This window comes from Moschus berezovskii, chromosome 22, assembly GCF_049115385.1.
Source record: "Moschus berezovskii isolate FMDL1 chromosome 22, NW_MosBer_1.0, whole genome shotgun sequence".
NCBI classification, from domain to species: domain Eukaryota; kingdom Metazoa; phylum Chordata; class Mammalia; order Artiodactyla; family Moschidae; genus Moschus; species Moschus berezovskii.
Window position 1 is genome coordinate 39,816,368 of NC_142481.1, and position 20,168 is coordinate 39,836,535.

A 20,168-nucleotide genomic window follows, 5' to 3' on the forward strand; every position below is an offset into this window, starting at 1 on the left:
AGGAAAAAGTTTACTGTAGTATCTGGACATTCACCTCATCTTTGGTTTACAGCAATTGGACTGTTCCTACAGGAAGGTTTCAGCGTTTTCAGCTGACCTACCCTGGGCCACAAGAAGGGGTCGGGAGGGTTTCCTTGGCTAGGCTGTGGTTTGCCAATCTTTCTCCCTATCTCAACCACTTCTTGGAAGGAACCACCTCTGTTTCTCTTTAAGAACTAAGTCAAAATTTCCCACAAGGAGGAAAATAAATGGCAGATGCTCAACCTACAAATTTTATGAATCAGGCAGCTTTACTACTTTACATAAATTATTAGAAGCATGACCTTTGGAATCAAGACAAAATTGGGTTTAATTGCCAGCTCTATCATTTAATGAATGACTTAGGGATAGTTCTAAATTTTGCTTAATAAAACTAGGGACAATACCTTTGCTTCATTGAGTGTTTAAATGTGTATTTGCCTGTAAATCAATTAGCATAATGCCTGATACATAGTAAGGACTCCAAATTGGTATTACTATTACTGATTGTAATAATTAGTAAGTCTATTACTTTCACAAAGGGAAAAATACTTCTAAAAAGATGAAGTCTACTTACCTTTAAAAGATATGAACCTGTAAACTACTACATGAAGTTAGAATTACTCTACAGTATCTAGGATAATAATTCAATTTTTTCCTGTAATAAAATTAGTTTAAAATAAAGTTAATAATTATAAAATCTTTAGGAAATTTTTCATTTTAGAATTCAGAAAGTATAAATAAGCCCCTTAGCAAACTATTCATAATTCAAAACTTATCATGGAATGTAGAATTTGTTATTTTTAATAGTCCCAAGATGAAAATGAAACTCACAGTTTCAAAATCTGAAGTATGATCACATGATTATGTTACAGTTATCTGAAGGAACCTTAGGCATACATTTTAAATTTTACATTTCCAGAGAATTTTAATGATACTGGAAAATGTTACATTGCAAGTGGAATAGTAGGATATAAGTAGCATATCCATTGTTAATGATATGTATACAAGATATTTATATTGGATATATGTTAAGAACTTCGTGAGGGCCTTTCCCCTCTATCAACTCACAGCATGGCATTGACAGAATACTCTGGTCTAACAACTGAGCAAAAAAATGGCAAAGTCAATCCAAGTGAACAGAAAAGAAAAAAAGAATTATAAATTCGTCTGCATTCCTAGGAAAGGGTTTTTCACTAGTATCTTTTTATCCTCTGTAGTGATGCCCTTTATAAGGATTCCACAAGGACCTTTGTGGTGAGGAGCCCATGTATTGTAATAGAGTCAGTGGTGTATCAATTAACTGCCATCAACTAAACACCTTGCATTTGTAACAGTCTGAAAGGGAGAGTTCCTGAGTCTGAGAATCAGATATCCATACTTCCATGCTTCATACAGACAGCACACCATACGTCTTCTAAAAGGGGCTCTTTTAAATCTCCATTAGAGGCAGTACTACTAGCGATCATATTCAGCCTTCCAAGACTCTAAAAAGAGTGGCAGAAGAGAATTAAATATACATAAAGCGAGCAACTTGTTCTGTAAACATTCGGTGTGTCGTTATCCTTCAATAGAACTGTTCTGATTGAAAGTTTTATGGTGTATAAGTCTTAGGATCTAGTATTTCTCATTTCAAAGAGTAACTTGGGTCTTTCAAACTATTATTTAAAAGCACAGTGCAAAAGTAATTAACCTCCAATTAAAAAAATAAAAGCAGAGTGCATTTAACTGATTTAATGAAATTTAATTGTTTAACTTTAAATTCTAAGAGAAGAGCCTCTTTGAAGAAAATCTTTGTTTAGATGGCATAAAAGCAAAGGTCTAGTTGGTAGTAACACTAACAGTAATGACTTGCATTATTACATACACTCCATCAGTCAAAAGTCAACTTTAGGAATACTAACTACTGCTGCTTTGGCTAAAATTTGAGCCTTTCATTAGAGTAAAATTATGTGTGATATTTCAGAAGGCTTAAATGCAAACAAAATTGATTGATCACATTCACAAATATACAAACTTACATTCAAACCATTATATTTGAGACAAAAATGGCAAAACCAGAATTTTTAATTGCCAAGAATTTTATGTAGCAAATTTGTTCAGTAACATAATAAAAGAGGAATATTACATTGGCAGAAGTGGAATTAAAGAACATAAATATTACTCTAAAACAGTAAAACAATGGGATCATTTTCAAGAGCCTCATAGAAAGTTTGATACTTTTTCATGATTAATGGGATTAACATGTGACTTTTCTATTATAAAAATCAGGGTTGCTGCTGCTGCTAAGTCACTTCAGTCATGTCCGACTCTGTGTGACCCCATAGACGGAAGCCTACCAGGCTCCCCCGTCCCTGGGATTCTCCAGGCAAAAACACCGGAGTGGGTTGCCATTTCCTTCTCCAATGTGTGAAAGTGAAAAGTAAAAGTGAAGTCACTCAGTCGTGTCCGACCCTTAGCGACCCCATGGACCTGAGTATTATATATTCAATTCCATGTGATAAACGATATTATAAAGATGTACTTTCCTAATTACTTAAGCAATTGCTTTCAGCTCATTCCATGCTTTGTCTAAATAGCTTAAGATATGTAAAAAGCAAACAATCATACATATATACTTAAGGATGAAACTTTTTAGTAAGCATGCATGACATCTAATAAAATGGCATTTGAGGGAAATTATTGCTTAAACTAAAGGAAAAAAATTGCTAAATTCCTGCATGGGGCTTAAATTGTGGTCTTGCATTAATAAAGTAGGTTTTTGGATTCCCTAGCTTTTGGTGATACTTTGGAACCTTCCTATTTTTCCTGTTGATATTTCAGGCAAACTCTCAGATGTTATTCAATCCTTGGGTCAGGAATATCCCCTGGAGAAGGGAATGGCAATCCACTCCAGTATTCTTGCCTGGAGAATTCCATGGACAGAGGAGCCTGGTGGGCTACACTCCATGGGGTCACAAGGGTTGGACACAACTGAGTGACTAACACTTTTCACTTTCATTTGCTCAAATTTGAGAGGACACTTAATAAAATTCCCACTTAGATGGTAAAATATATTAATTCTAATATTATGTAAATAAAGTAAATCTGATTCATTTACTGGGCAAGCAGTACATTCTAAACTACCCAACTCAAATGAAACTAAATTCTGTGGCAAACAATTTATTTTCTCATTATGCAATTAATGTTACCTTCAATAAGGCAATTCCCACATAGCCTTTGGCCACAGTTGTTGTCTTTAAAACAAAGTTCTAAATCTGTAGATCTCAAAAAAGGGTATGATTTCCTTAGCAGATGGTTAAGGAAATCAACAATAGGGATGCATGCTCAAGAGAATATGAGTTTTTAAGGAGTCTTTGCCAACAAAGGTTCATCTCGTCAAGGCTATGGTTTTTCTAGTGGTGATGTATGGATGTGAGAGTTGGACTATAACGAAAGCTGAGCACCGAAGAATTGATGCTTTTGAACTGTGGTGTTGGAGAAGACTCTAGAGAGTCCCTTGGACTGCAAGGAGATCCAACCTAAAGGAGATCAGTCCTGGGTGTTCATTGGAAGGACTGATGTTGAAGCTGAAACTCCAATCCTTTGGCCACCTGATGTGAAGAGCTGACTCATTTGAAAAGACCCTGATGCTCGGAAAGATTGAGGGCAGGAGGAGAAGGGAACGACAGAGGATGAGATGGTTGGATGGCATCACTGATTCAATGGACATGGGTTTGGGTGGACTCTGGGAGTTGGTGATGGACAGGGAGCCCTGGCGTGCTGCAGTTCAAGGGGTTGCAAAGAGTCAGACACAACTGAGCGACTGAACTGAACTGATATAATTAACAGAGCTCTCCCTTCCAATCCCCCCACGTTTAGTGATCCAAGAAACTGAAATACAAATGGAAAAGATGAATCTGTGAAGTTAAAGGTATAAAATTATGCAACATTCTTCAGGCTCTTTATTCTTATTTCCAGAATGGGAAGAAGTTAGAGTTAACAGGATACAACCTTATTTCTTTAGAGGAAGGTAGATGAAAAAGTGTTTATACTTTAAAATTTTTTACAGTGTTGATTAATGCTCCTCAGTAAACAAGGGAGGTCATTTCATTTATTTGGATATGCAAACTAACCTGGAAAATCCATAAAAACACCTTTCTCACCAGTAAGCCAATCGGTATAGCAAAATATTATATAAAAGAAAAGCAATATTGATAAATACATGTGAATAGAAGCCTTTCAATAAAGAAAAATCTATCATTTTTATAAAAAAGCTATCTATTTTAAACATCATCCTTACTCAATCACAAGTAAAATACTATCAATACATCCCTTTGAAATTTCAAATAAAAGCCACCGCGGTTTCCTTATTAGGAATATTTGTTTTCAGTCGTCCTTTTTATCTGAGGTACTTTCTTCATGACTTTCAGGGCTGACTTTATTACTTACAACTGAGGGAGTTGCTTGGACTTCTTTTGGTAATGAAAACACATGGCATGTCTGGAGATCTAAGTAGGTTGTAAATATCTTAGCATATTCTGGATGCTTTAGGGCAAAACTTTTAAATTCCTCTAAAAGAGTAGAAAAAAACAAAATTCAATAAATTGAGATGAATCTTCTTTTGGCATGATGCAGATTAACACATGATCTTAATAATATAATGATTGCAAAAGTCTATTACTCAACCCTTATAAATTATACAACCACTTTGGCAGATAGTTTTTTTCCATTATCTAGTCAAGTTGAAGATATGCATACTTGATTCTCAGATAGATAAGCTAGAGGATTTGTGCACATTGTATTCTGGGAGACATGCATGAGAATGTTCACAGCAACATTATTCATAACAGGTGAAAAATGGAAACAATTCAAATGTTTGTTAACAGTTGAAATGGAGAAATAAATCCTGGCATATTCAGCGAACACAATGCTGTACAGCAATGAAGATGAATGAATGTTGTAACAATGTGGATAAATCTTAAAACCATAATGTCGAATGAAAAAAGCCAAATACACAAGAACACATGTGGTATGAGGCTACTATGCAAAGTTCAAAAACTTAGGCAAAACTAAAATATATTTAAAATTTGTACTTTTGTGGTGAAATGCTAAAGCAAAGCAGGCAGAGATTCCTTTTTAAGTCAGATCAGCAGTTCCCTCCTTTAAGACAGAGGAAGGGGTTGTATTTTTGGAAGGGGCACATGGAGGCTTCTAGAGTTACTGAAAAATTCTATTTCTTGATCTGAGTAGTAGTACACAAGTGTTCATTTATAAACCTTCATTATGCTCCATGTTTATGTTTTATTGTTATATATAATTTTATTATTTCTCTGTAATAAAAAATGTTTAAAAATTTATTCTCTAGGACTTTCTATTGTGCTGTGCTGTGTTTAGTCACTCAGTCGTGTCCAAATCTTTGCTACCCCATGAACTGTAGGCCACCAGGCTTCTCTGTCCATGGGAATTCTCCAGGCAAGAACACTGGAGTGGGTTGCCATGCCCTCCTCCAGGGGATCTTCCCAACCCAGGGATGGAACTCCGGTCTCCTGCATTGCAGATAGGTTTTTTACCAGTTGAGCCACCAAGGAAGCCCAGGACCTTCTACTACTGACTTTTAAAATTATTTTAAGCTTTAAAACTGGTAAAGAAATGAATCATGTTGAAAAGCAGAGCCCTGCCTGACTTATGATCAGTAAGAACAAGTGGAGTGTACAATATATAATAATCGTATCACAGGACCCCTGAGCTGTGGGCCTCCTTTTATCTCAGATGTTTTGATTTGTGACATAGGTAGAGTATAGAAATTAACTTACTAAATTAACCATCAGAATTTGAACCTTAAGCTCCTAATAGTTACTGAAATATGATGAAATACCTTCAACTTTGAAATTTCTCTCTCCTTTTCTGTTAGGATAGAGAAAGCTTTATTGAACTTATATAGCAAAGGAAGCCTGGTCTTTGAATAAGCTTGCTATTTAACTCTCTAATAAGAGGCTTTTAACCCAATATCCTATTTCTATCCATTTAAAAAAATCCTCTGATAACTAAGTGTCTACTTCATGGCACATTAGAGTACCTAGCAATTCTTGACGATATGTCTTAGTGATGAGGAAGTCACCAGATTGAGCCCAGATCATTCTCGCTAATTACAACATTATTTTGTATTAATAGACTTTATATTTCCAAATCAGGTAAGCTATTAATTATTCTTTCTTAACACCCAAAATAAAGATTTATCTGCATGAGTCTATTTCAGTGATGGAGGTAAAGTTGACGTTAAGTGATTTCTAAGATACATAGGCAGGAGAGTTGATCTACGGAAACCATGAGCTTTAATTTTAAGACTTGTGCTCTGGTCAAAAGATGAAGGTCTCTGTCTTCTTTGGGAATGCCAGTGGCATTAAAGAGTAACTCATTTCTAGAAGTGCTATGAACTGGTGATAAGTAAAATTTGGGCATTAATTTTGCTAAAGGAAAATCAAGAATGAAAACTTAAATGATCGTATTTAAATAATGTAAATGGCTACATTCATGATAAATTTTTATACCTATTCTTTCATAAAATCATATTTAAATATCTCAAATGTTCCTGCAAAAAAAAAAGTGGGCTTGCCTAAATATTGGGGAAGAGGAGATATTCTTTGTATTCTAAAAAGAAAAGTATTGAACTCCAAAAAAACAAAGTAGATTTCTATAAAAAATTTTTTAAATCAACAGGTAAACGTATGACTACCTACAAGTAATTCTCAGTACTAGCTTCCATTGAAATAATAATTCAAAATAGTTTTTTCAAAATGTGGTAGCTTTGAGACTTCTTTGTGGTCCAGTGGTTAAGACTTAGTCTTCCAATGCAGGGAGTGTGGGTTTGATCCCTGATAGAGGAGCTAAGATCCCCCATGCCTTGAGGCCAAAAAAGTCAAAGCATAAAACAAATAATATTGTAACAAATTAAATAAAGACTTTGAAAATGGTCAACATAAAAAAAATCTTAAAAAGAATACTAAAAAAAAAAAAAATGGTAGCTTGGAGTAATACAGTTTAATTATGCAATGAAAAGGGCCAGAGAATTAGTACACATGAGGTTTATGACTCTTAAGTTTTACTTCAGTATGTACTTCCCATTTTATCTTTTCTCTTTTTTTTTTAATGAACTTAATAGAGTAAGTGTCTTAGGCACTTAATTATCTAAAATAGAAGAAAAGATAGTCAAATGACAGTAATTAAAAACAGACAGCAAGTGCAGTATGTGATCTAAAGCCCCCATCTAATGAAAGTTATCAGGCTGAAACTCTTTGAGCACCAGAAGGAAAAAGGCATTCAAGAGGAATCCTCCTCCAGCCCACCAGAGAAGACTGGGGAAGATAAGTCATGTCTATGACCACATCAAAGCTCCACCAAGTTGTGTTTCATAAGAACATTATGAAATACATGGAAATTGACGAGCCAGACACATCATGAGGCATGAGGGATCTCAGTTCCCCAGTCAGGGATCAAACCTGTACCCTCTGCCTTGGAAGTGCAGAGTCTTAACTACTGGTCTGCCAGGGAAGTCCCAAGGGCACTTATTTTAATGCATGGACATGAGCCATCAGGAGAAAGGCTGGTGGACAGACCTGCCATCTGGCCTCAAGGTCTTCCTCCATGATAGTCCCTTCCTCACAGGGGTGCCATCAACATGACATGATATAATGAACGTGAAAGCTCACCTAAGCTAACAGGAAACATTAATAGATGGTTTAGTTACTGTTATTACTGTGGATCCCTCAGCCTGTATCCCTCTACTGTGGTTGCAACTCTGACATTTTCTGGTCAATGATATTAGGTAAGTCACTTAGATTCTTTGCATTTTGATAACATAATAATGACGAGTACTGATGGAATAGGCCTGCTGTAAAGAATAAATGAATTAATATATATAAAATGTTTGAAGAGTGCTTAGCATATGGTAATTTCCCAATAATTAGCTTCTACCATTACACCACTACTACTATTATTGCTATCATCATCAATGTTAGTATTATTTCTATCATTAACATATTAGAGGAGGGAAACAACACTTGTATGAGGGTCAGTCTTAGTCTGGATGCCCTCCTCATACACCGAATCAGGAGCCAAACTGCCTACTTACCATAGGAAACAGAATCCCCCTGGGCTATTTCCTTGAAGAGACCAGAAACATCAAGGTCAGGCACTCCAAGGGAAGCCTGCAGGATGGTAGAGAACTCTTCCTCTGTTATGAACCCATCCTCATCAACATCAAAGAGCTGAAGGAAAAAGAAAATAAAGCCTAAGAACAAGCTCCTCCAGAGCAATGGCAGTATGGAATAATCTTGGAAAATAAATTCTTTAGTATTTCAGACATTCACTGTGCCAGGGGCTTGGGATATATGTCCATATGTATGATCTCTGCTGCCTTCACAATACTTATAGTTTAGTGGTTCAGTTCAGTTCAGTTCAGTCGCTCAGTCGTGTCCAACTCTCCGCAACCCCATGAATCACAGCACGCCAGGCCTCCCTGTCCATCACCAACTCCCGGAGTTCACTCAAACTCATGTCCACAGAGTCGGTGATGCCATCCAGCCATCTCATTCTCCGTCGTCTCCTTCTCCTCCCGCCCCCAACCTTTCCCAGCATCAGACTCTTTTCCAGTGAGTCAGCTCATCGCATGAGGTGGCCAAAGTATTGCAGTTTCAGCTTTATTATCAGTCCTTCCGATGAACACCCAGGATTGATCTCCTTTAGAATGGACTGATTGGATCTCCTTGCAGTCCAAGGGACTCTCAAGAGTCTTCTCCGGCAACACAGTTCAAAAGCATCAATTCTTCGGCGATCAGCTTTCTTCACAGTCCAACTCTCACATCCATACATGACCATGGGAAAAACCAAAGCCTTGACTAGACGGACCTTTGTTGGCAAAGTAATGTCTCTGCTTTTTAATATACTATCAAGGTTGGTCATAGCTTTCCTTCCAAGGAATAAGCGTCTTTTAATTTCCTGGCTGCAATCAGCATCTGCAGTGATTTTGGAGCCCCCAAAAATAAAGTCTGACACTGTTTCCATGTTTCCCCATCTATTTCCCATGAAGTGATGAGACCAGATGCCCATGATCTTTGTTTTCTGAATGTTGAGCTTCAAGCCAACCTTTTCACTCTCCTCTTTCACTTTCATCAAAAGAGATAAAATTAAAATAGGGGCTACAACCACAGTAAGCACAGAAGCACATGGGGGTCCTCTGTAGAACAAGATGAATCCTACCTGGAGAGGTCAGGGAATGCTTTACGACATTTGAGTTGGATCTTAAAACATGAAGAAAATATACAAGGACTATACAAGGAATATGCAAGGAATATATAGGTATTGGTAGGTGATTGCTTGGGGCTCAAGTCAGGAGAGAGAAAGACAACCAAGAATCAGATCATAGTGTATCATCTAACCCTGCAGGATGATGACAGGAAGGACTGTGGCGTGATTGACTGTGAACTGAGGGAGCTCTCTAACAAAGAGGGTGGAGGATAGATTGGAGGCAGAAGGTTGAAAAGACTTCTGTTGTTCAATCGCTAAGTCATGTCCAACTCTTTGCAACCCCATGGACTGCAGCACGCCAGGCTTGCCTGTCCTTCAGTATTTCCTGGCATTTGCTCAAACTAATATCCATTGAGTCTATGAGACAAGAAAAACAATTAAGAGTCTGGGGTGGAGAATCATGAAGGGCAGGAAGAGAGAATTTATAGGGAAACAAAGGTGGGACTTGCATTTCAGTTAGAGGTCTGCGGTGATAGAAAATAAGGAGCTAGGCAATGGCAAGCCACTCCAGTACTCTTGCCTGGAAAATCCCATGGATGGAGGAGCCTGGTAGGCTGCAGTCCATGGGGTCACTCAATCGGACACGACTGAGCGACCTCACTTTCACTTTTCACTTTCATGTGTTGGAGAAGGAAATGGCAACCCACTCCAGCGTTCTTGCCTGGAGAATCCCAGAGACAGGGGAGCCTGGTGGGCTGCCGTCTATGGGGTCGTACAGAGTCGGACACGACTGAAGTGACTTAGCAGCAGCAGCAGCAGTGATGGCCGAGGTGTTCTGACTTGAGCAAGGGGTGAAAACATTATGTTATCCAGAGTGGGAGAACAGGTACCCAATGAGATCAAGGGTTAGACCTGGAGAGGTAAATCTGAATCAGAAGTGTCAGTTAGAAGAAAAATCTAGCATATCAGCACAGGAGAATGATGAGCCCTGAGATATGAATTCAGGTAAGAACTGAAACTATAGGTGTGTTTGAAATTCTCTGTGGAAAATGCACAAAGTATGGCAGAGTCCTGGAAACTGTAAGAGTTGATGTGTGTGCAGGGACGAGGAACCAGCAAAAACAGTAACGATAACAAAAGCAGTCAGAGAGACAGAGAAGCAGAAAGAAAGAGCATGCATCTTGGCAGCTAGGGGAGGTTTTTAGGAAAGAGGAAGAAACTCTGACTGTGGTAATGGCCAACACAGTAAAATGCCACAGGATGGCCAAGCAAGGAGCAGAGGTTTGCTGGATCTGGCAATTAGGAGATCCTGATGACAGATGGTAATGGGAATCAAGGAATGAATAGATGTGAGGTATGGAGGCAAAGGCACAGGCTCTTCTTTTAAGAAATTATGGAGGGCTTCCCTCGTGGTCCAGTGGTTAAGGATCTACCTTGCAATGCCTGGGATACCAGTGGGTAACGTAACTCACTTTTACCCATTTGCTCAAGCCAGAACACCTCGGCCACCACTGGCTCCTCTTCCAGCACTACAGACCTCTAACTGATATGCAAGTTCTGTTTTTGCTTCCTTATAAATTCTCATTTCCTGCCCTTCCTGCTTCTCCACCCCAGACTCTTGTTTTTCCTGTTGGATCCCTGGTCTGGGAAGATCCCACATGCCACAACTACTGAAGCCCGCTCACACTTGAGTCGTGCTCCACAACGAGAGAAGCCACCACAATGAGAAGCCCGCACGCTGCAACTGGAGAGTAGCTCCTGTTCTCTGCAGCTAGAGAAAAGCCTGCTCAGTGACAAAGACCCAGCACAGTCAAAAATAAATAATTAATTTAAAAAGAAATTATGGAATAAAGGGCAGGAGAGAAATGGGGTAACAACCATGCACAAAAGGAGGCTGCCTACAGGAAGGGAAAGACTGAATATGTTTATAGGCAGAGGGGAAAGGGTGGGATACACTGAACGTAAAGTTGCAAATCAGGGATAGTTGATATGTCATATTCAAAATCTTCTCCAGGGTATTCACATTTTTAAAATGATATCAACACTAACTCTTTGCAGGCACTGATCCAACATGTTCAAATCCCTTTACATACTCATTTAACCTTGATGACGGTCTACCCTAACGAGTCTTCTGTAAGGGAGGGGTTGTTATTAGTCATATCTCACAGATGAGAAAGCTGAGAAACAGGGAAGTCAGGCAACTTTCCCAAGGTCACAGAGCTTGTCAGTGGTCAAGCTGCACCCAAAGGCAGGCAGATAATATCTAGAGCTCCTGCTATTAAGGTATCCACTTCTGACCGAACACACAATCAAAAACAGGCATAGGGTAAGGTATGATAATCGCAAAATGAACAAGTAAATATTGAATAGTGCTTAAATTGCCCACTAGGGTGGGAGGAGAGAAACAGAATTTGAAGTTGTGATTTCCTGCCGCTTGATGAGAAGGCACAAAATCCTAGTCCATTTTCTACACTCAGCCCCTGAATGGAGGATAAGACAGTTGGAAAGTACAAAGTGGATTAGTATTTGTTTTCACAAATGGTAGCCCCAGGGCTTTTTATGGGCCTTGGACTTCAGACATGAACAACCAGGTTGTCACACACCCCACTCCCATAAATTCTGAGTTTTCTATAAAAGTCTTCCATTCCTAAACAATTCTCACCAACTCATCAAATCGTCTAAATTCCTGCCACATTTGGTGCCTTGATGGCTCTCTCTTCTGTGTAAGCTCCCTTCACACGTCCATCCTGGGACTTTTACTTCCTGTCACAGTTGTTGTGACAAAGGACATTTTGCCACAACAACCCCATAACCCCCTCCATTTCTCTCAATTCCTCACGTTCCCAACAGTCTCTTTGCTACACAGTTCCCATATCTCAGGTAAATCCCATCCTCTGGGCTCTGGTAGAAGGTTTAACACCCCAGTTTCCTTGGAGAATGGGGGAGTGCTATCTCCCCAGTGCACAGAACGCTGCAGGACTCTGTCCACTCAGCCAGTCCGGGTCTTTTCAGTTCAGTTCAGTTCAGTCGCTCAGTCGTGTCCGACTCTCCGCAACCCCGTGAACCACAGCACGCCAGGCCTACCTGTCCATCACCAACTCCCATGTCCATCGAGTTGGTGATGCCATCCAGCCATCTCATTCTCCGTCGTCCCCTTCTCCTCCCGCCCCCAACCTTCCTAGCATCAGACTCTTTTCCAGTGAGTCAACTCGTCGCATGAGGTGGCCAAAGTATTGCAGTTTCAGCTTTAGCATCAGGCCTTCCAATGAACACCCAGGATTGATCTCCTTTAGAATGGACTGGTTGGATTTCCTTGCAGTACAAGGGACTCTCAAGAGTCTTTTCCAACACCACAGTTCAAAAGCATCAATTCTTCCGCAATCAGCTTTCTTCACAGTCCAACTCTCACATCCATACATGACCACGGGAAAAACCATAGCCTTGATTAGATGGCCCTTTGTTGGCAAAGTAATGTCTCTGCTTTTTAATATGCTATCTAGGTTGGTCATAACTTTCCTTCCAAGGAGTAAGCGTCTTTTAATTTCATGGCTGCAAGGTTGCAGCATTTAATCCATTTAAAGTAATTATTGATACATATGTTCATAATTGTTTTGGTTTTGTTTTTGTTGGTCTTTTCCTTCTCTTGTGTTTCCTTCCTATAGAAGTCCCTATAGCACTTGTTTGTAAAGCTAATTTGGTGGTGCTGAATTCTCTTAACTTTTGCTTGCCTGTAAAGTTTTTGACCTCTCCATCAATTTTTTTTTTCTTTTCTGATTATTATTTTTTTTATCTCTTATTTATTTTTTTACTTTACAATATTGTATTGGTTTTGCCATACATTGACATGAATCCGCCACGGGTGTACATGTGTTCCCCATCCTGAATCCCTCTCCCACCTCCCTCCCCATCCTATCCCTCTGAGTCATCCATCAATTTTTAAATGAGATTCTGGCTGGGTAGAGTAAACTTGGCTCTGAATCAAAATATCCTGTCTTCCCTAGCAAGTCCGTGGTTTAAGGCCACCAGGACCCTGCCTGGAATCTGAATGATGAACAGAGTTTGGAGTTTGTCTCTCTGACAGCAGTGCCCAAGGGAGATGTAGAGCAGTTCCCGCATCTGGGACCTCTGGAGCTGCCTGCTTCCGGGTCTTCCCAGGAGCCTGTTTGTTGTCCTCACAACTGATTCCTCAGCCAGTCTACTGCTAACGACTGAAGAATGCTGACTAATATTCTACCTCTAAAGGTCACCATGGTGATGAAATACCATCAAAGATGGGCAGTTAACTGCGAAGCGTTACTCAAATAAAAGGATGAGAATGGATCCTGTATATATAAAATGATACTACTAAATGACAAACATAGAAGCATGCCAAAATCATTTTCAAAAATGTCAAACACCCTTGAGAAGGTTAAAAAAAATAACCAAAATAAAGCGAGACACTTGCCTTACTGAAAAAAAAAGAGCTAATTATAGTTTTAGGTTCTCCTTTCCTTTCCCTACCTCTACCCCCAAAAACCAAGGTCTAGGGTAGAGAAAAATCTCAGGACTTCTTTAAAAACAATAATTACTATGATTAACTGCCAAATTTTCTACCAGGTCTTTCATTGGTAAGCCCAAAGTGACCACTTGCCCAGCTGAACTTATAATCACACAGACAATCCCAGAACAGGAACAGAAATAACTGGATCGGAATAAGTTAGCTATGTGCATAATTTTAGGTTTTACGATGAATAAGTCTGTAAAAGCCAAAAGTTTTCAACTTGGAAAGTGTTCTGGCCCTTTTCTTATGACCATCTGCTAAGCATCAGCCTCTTAGGTTCTTTATAGACCCAGCAGTTAACTCAGTTGAAAACAACATGAAATAAAAAGTCAACTTGGGGGCTCTCTGTCAATGACAAAACACATAGAAATTTCTGAGGCTATCCAGGATGGTCTCTAAGACATGAGAAAGGACTCTGGGAGGAAGAGAGTCTTTCTGGATGATAGAGGGGAAGACACTTGTTAAGGACACAGTGGGATACTCTTCTCTGAGAAAATCAGGAAGAAATAAGAATAGGAAACAGACATGGGGAAGGTCCTCAGGCATATGGTGGATGAAGCAGAGACTCAAGGGACTGAATGATGAAAGAGTCCACATACATGACTTAAAAGACACATAGTGAAATCAAGCTTTTATTTTACTTGAGAACAGAGCATGTATGATTAGAATTTGGAAGGGAATATCCCATTCAAATACAAATTAGATGAAGCACCTTTCATCTCTAAAGAACTGAAACACACTTTGAGAATGTATTCTTCCCCTCTTTTTGCACATACAAGTGATATATGAAATCTGAGTTCTCATCATTTAAACTTCCATTAAGTTCTGCTAGGGATGGGGGACATGGATTTTATTCATTGCCCCCTAATCCCCCATCCTGCCATGACAATATATATGATACAACAGGAAAACATACAGGGTGAGGTGCTTCATCTAATTTGTATTTGAATGGGATGTTCCTTTCCGAATTCTAATCACACGTGCTCTGTTCTCAAGTAAAATTGAAACTTGATCTCACTATGTGTCTTCTGAGTCATGTAAGTGGACTCTTACCACTTGATGCTATTACAACAAAATAAACTTCATTAGGAAAAGATTGCCGAAAACATCTCTGACACATAGAGTGAGAAAATAAGGATGGATCAAAACTTTCTGCAGGGCAAATTAGGATGACAAGAGACAGGTTGTGTTTATTTATAAACCTCACTTTGGGGCTCCAAACAGGGAGGCTGAAAAGAAATAATCTTTAAGCTAATTTATTAAATCATTTGCTCTTCAATCTTGATGCTGTTAACTGGGCTGCTTCCAAAGACTTTTTTTTGCTTAAATGGATGCTTGTGTTTTCTTTATTCTCAGTAGCGATTGTCTTAATCATATTATTCTCGTGTTCATGTCACAGCAAATCTATAAACACTTGTAATGGATGTACTGATTTTCAAATAATACACTTAGAGTCAACACTTGTTTACGAGACAGATCTAGATGCTTTCAGTGGGGCTGACAGTACCTTAAATGCCACCTGGATGATCTCCTCTGTGTTGGCGGGGTTGCACAAGACAGCCAGGCCAATTACATACTCTCGGAAGTCGATACTGCCATCGTGGTTCTGTGAAAGGATGGGTGAAATCAATTAGCAGGGCCATTGGTTGAATGACTATTAATCACAAGGCGAAATTCAGGCAGGCCATGCAACTCAGCATCATCATGCACTGAGTCTATTTGGAAAAAAGCTCTCACTGAGATAGAACAGCTAGTGAGCAGCCCAATTCAGAGGGAAGAAAAATAGATTTGTGTTCAGTGATAAATATAAACATTTCATCATTGAGGCTCATGAAGAGTGATTCTATGGATATCACCACGGGGTTTTGAGCTCAGCCTTGATGGGAGTCTCTCTGCGAAGCAGGATGGAGGATTCATTCCTAGGTGAGACCAAAGCCTTCATTCCACCATTGATGGTGGGCATGCCATGATGGCCAACGCTCAGTGGGTCACCAAGAGACCCTCTACAGGTAGGAAACAGAAGGGAAAGGAAAAGGGCAAGTTGAGGCAATAATCACAGCTACATTCTTTCTTCTTTCCAGGCTTAATCTGCAATAAAAGAGGAGCAAGTAAGCAAACATGAGCAACGGCAAGGGTCCCTTAGTGATATCAGACCCTGGAAGATCCTGCACGTCTAAGCCTCTGGAAACTAAAATTAATTCATATGATGTTAATATCTATACACTTCAGCAGGTATTTCATGATGGCAATACAAAAGGATGGGTTGATAATTCTAATCCATGCTGACTGAATGCAGAGTTTTTCCTGCACATGAACTACTCACCTAGACAGGAACACTGAAGGGATGAAATGTTGAGAAAGGAGAGAGCTTAAGGAAGAGAGGGACAAAAGAAGAGAGAGGCAAGGAAGAGAGGGAGGGAAGACAGAAGCAAGCGATACAAGAGGCAGAACTAACAAGAAGGAAAGGGGAAGAGGAGAAAGGAAAAGTGAGAGGGAGAGTGGAAGAGAAAGATGGAGGAGGAGAGAGAGGAGTAGGAGGGAGAAAGAAACAGAATAACAAGCACAGGAATTATAACCCCAGGTGTGAGATCATTTTGGCAGCAAAGTCTTCAAGGGATGAGTTTCCAGATAAGCTATGAACTAGTAACAACAAAGTTACTGAGCTACTTGGTAAGTAAGCAGAGGTTTGGTACTGATAAGACCATAATCTTTAACTGTGACTAAGTGTCTACATTCCAACTATTAGGAGTTCCCCCAGGGCAAGGGTTGCCTTCCTTTGTGCAGTGTGTTCTCACTGCCTAGCACACACAGTTCAGTTCAGTTGCTCAGTCGTGTCCGACTCTCCGCGACCCCATGAATCATAGCACGCCAGGCCTCCCTGTCCATCACCAACTCCCGGAGTACACTCAAACTCATGTCCACAGAGTCGGTGATGCCATCCAGCCATCTCATTCTCCGTCGTCCCCTTCTCCTCCCGCCCCCAACCTTTCCCAGCATCAGACTCTTTTCCAGTGAGTCAACTCGTCGCATGAGGTGGCCAAAGTATTGCAGTTTCAGCTTTAGCATCAGTCCTTCCAATGAACACCCAGGATTGATCTCCTTTAGAATGGACTGGTTGGATCTCCTTGCAGTCCAAGGGACTCACTCTCAAGAGTCTTCTCCAGCACCACAGTTCAAAAGCATCAATTCTTCGGCGATCAGCTTTCTTCACAGTCCAACTCTCACATCCATACATGACCACGGGAAAAACCATAGCCTTGACTAGACGGACCTTTGTTGGCAAAGTAATGTCTCTGCTTTTTAATATACTATCAAGGTTGGTCATAACTTTCCTTCCAAGGAGTAAGCGTCTTTTAATTTCCTGGCTGCAATCAGCATCTGCAGTGATTTTGGAGCCCCAAAAAATAAAGTCTGACACTGTTTCCACTGTTTTTCCATCTATTTCCCATGAAGTGATAGGACCAGATGCCATGATCTTTGTTTTCTGAATGTTGAGCTTCAACACAGGTAGGTGATAAAAACCATGCTACCTTTTCCTCATCTACCCTTGCCTACTACTTTGGGTTCACCTTAACACATTCAGGCAGTGTTCTTCACTAGGGTTTCACAGATGAGCTTGAAAGGGAAAGCCTTGAAGCCCCCGAAAGGGTGTGCCTTTTCTATACGTACATTATTTTAGGGAAAAATTTTTGTAGCTTCTATGAGTTTTGGTTTTGGCTGTGTCATGGTGGCATGTGGGACCCAGATCCCTGACCAGGAATTGAACTCGTGCCCCCTGCAGTGGAAGCGTGGTGTCTTACCCACTGGACCACCAGGGAAGTCCCCTGTCAGCTTCTCAAAGCAACCAAGTCTGTCACCATGTTACCTTTATTTTGCTGCAGGGTAGGAACGAAAAAAAGTAATTTATCTTCACTAACCAGCCCATTGGATAAGGTAGAAACAGAGGTTTCAAGAGTTCCCTAAAGTAATAGGGTTTCTTCCTGAGACCAAAAACTCACATCTGACTTCTATTTTTGTCTGATTTATTGTTGTTGTTTAGTTGCTAAGTCATGTCTTATTCTTTTATGACCCCATGAACTGTAGCCTGCCAGGCTCCTCTGCCCATGGGATTTCCCAGGCAAGAATACTGGAGTGGGATCTCCAGTATTTCCTTCTCTGGGGATCTTTCCGACCCAGGGACTGAACCCATGACTCCTGTATTGGCAGGTGGGTTTTTTACCACTGATAGACATAGGAAGCCCTTTTGTCTGATTACCACCCTCTGAAAGAGCTGTTTTTCCTTTAATCAACTTCATTGAGGTATCATTTACAGTCAATAAATAGCATCAGTTTTCAGGGTACAGTTTGAGGCTCTTTGAAAAAATGTAGACACCAGGGTAACCACTGCCACAACTGACAGTGACATTTTCATCACTCCAGGAGTTTCAGAGATGGTAGACTTTTAAGGCACATAAAGTTTCCTTGTTGTGACTCTATTTAATTTTCTTATGTACTATGGATGGCTGTTGTTCATTAGGCCTTAGAGGTTGAACAGCTTATTGAACTGTGGATATATGCCTAATAAGGTAAATTTCTTGTGCAATTGGTTTTTTTTCCACTAAGAAACAAAGAAGTGTTAAATACAATTTCTGAAGAATAGATATAAGAATGATCTATGACTATATTCAATATCCTGTGATAAACCACAATAAAGATATGAAAAAGAATGTATATATATATATATATGTATAACTGAATCACTTTGCTGTACAGCAGAAATTAACACAACATTGTAAGTCAACTTAATACTTTGATTAAATAAATTTTTAAAAAGAGAATATCTATGGACACTGAAGATACAGCCATAGGCAGTACGGCTACTACCTATGGAAATACTCCTTTGAATTTATTGTGAGGCATCCAATTTTTATTTACACTACTAAATCCAATGTTATAATACAGGTAAAGCATTATAACTTATTTTTCAATGGAGCACCAGAAATGTAAAGAACTCTTAATATTACTGATATTAATATTAATTAGTAATAGTAATATCACTAATTAGTAATAGTAATATTACTGCTATTCACAAATAAAGGTAATATTCTGGACGCCTGATTTTCATTAACAGTTTCATATGAGTGGCTTTGACCAAAAAAATAATATTAAAGCAGACTCTTGATAATCAATCACATGAGAAATTATATGTGAGTTTTTATCCTAATAATGTGAAGGAAAAAAAGTATTATGGAAATTATTCTGAGATATTTTATTGCTGGACTAATAAAACAATACATTATTTTTATACAATACAAATTCAGAATAACAAAATTTTGAACTGGGGGGTATTACAGAAATCATCTAGTCAACTTCTTCATTTTTACTAATAAACAATTAAGACATAAGTTTTACTTGTGGTCACAACACTCACTATTGCCATAACGACAATTAACATTTAGGTAATCTGACTCTCATTCAAATTAAAGCAGGTAAATGATAAAATATATTCAAAAACAGATAATAAAAATGTGTAAGTAAAATACACTCCTTTAAATTTTCAAGCTCAAATTAGTCCCATGGTAAAAAAAAAAATGATTCCTCAAATCTGTGGGTTTATTCCTGTAAAAATTGATTTAATTTCTCAGGAAAAGTACTATTATTCAAAATCAATAATCTCTAAGTTATACAGGAGAGTCCAGGAAGAGGTACTGTTTCCCTCAGTATTCTTATTAAGAGCATATTTCTACCCACCTGCATAATTATATTATCAATTGCTAGGAATTGTTTTAATCCATTTAGCACTAAAAATAGACATTTAAAAAAAGTAATTCTGAAAGCACTGCAGGATCAATAGGTATATTTAATATCAGTGCCCTGCAGGTGCTTGAGCAAATTTTTTTTGAGGCCCTACTGTGGGTGAGTTGTGTAGTGTTACTGATGAAATTTCTGACTGAAGTTGATATATAAATCAACTTTTAAAAACACATGCACTATTACTCAAAAAATATTTTTAAAGTGAACTTTGAGATGATATACAAATTTTGAATGTTTTTGGACATTTGCTGTTTTTAGGTACAGAACATACAGTTCTTTTTCCTGCTATTGTTACAGGTTATCAAATTCAGTGGATTGTATCAAGACTAAGGTGTATTCCAAAATCATATGGGATACTTTGCAATTTAAAAGCGTAAACATATAATGTCACATTTAAACAAAATCATTATTATTTTCTACTTACTACATTGATTGCATTGCTCTTAAAAATTTAAAAATGATAGAGTTACATGAATCGAAGTCCTTCTTCTTAGGCTATCAGTAGTCTTCCATGTAGGAAAGGCAAAATTTTAAAAAAGTATTAGGCAAACTCCCTTTTATATTGAAAACCTGCCTTTGAAACTTCAACTGA

The 20,168-nt window shown here is 38.9% G+C and overlaps 1 protein-coding gene across 1 annotated transcript in view; it reads right to left on the reverse strand.

Annotated features, from left to right (window-relative positions):
- Positions 1–801: 801 nt before the first annotated feature.
- Positions 802–20,168, reverse strand: part of LPCAT2 (lysophosphatidylcholine acyltransferase 2) — a 78,011-nt gene continuing 58,644 nt past the window's right edge. Inside the window, exons 12-14 of the mRNA XM_055412750.2 lie at positions 15,291–15,389; positions 8,129–8,264; positions 802–4,571 (exon numbers count right to left, since the gene is read on the reverse strand). Coding sequence (XP_055268725.1) covers positions 4,387–4,571; positions 8,129–8,264; positions 15,291–15,389 — 420 coding nt within the window. The 3' untranslated portion in view covers positions 802–4,386. The remainder of the gene's footprint in view (positions 4,572–8,128; positions 8,265–15,290; positions 15,390–20,168) is intronic.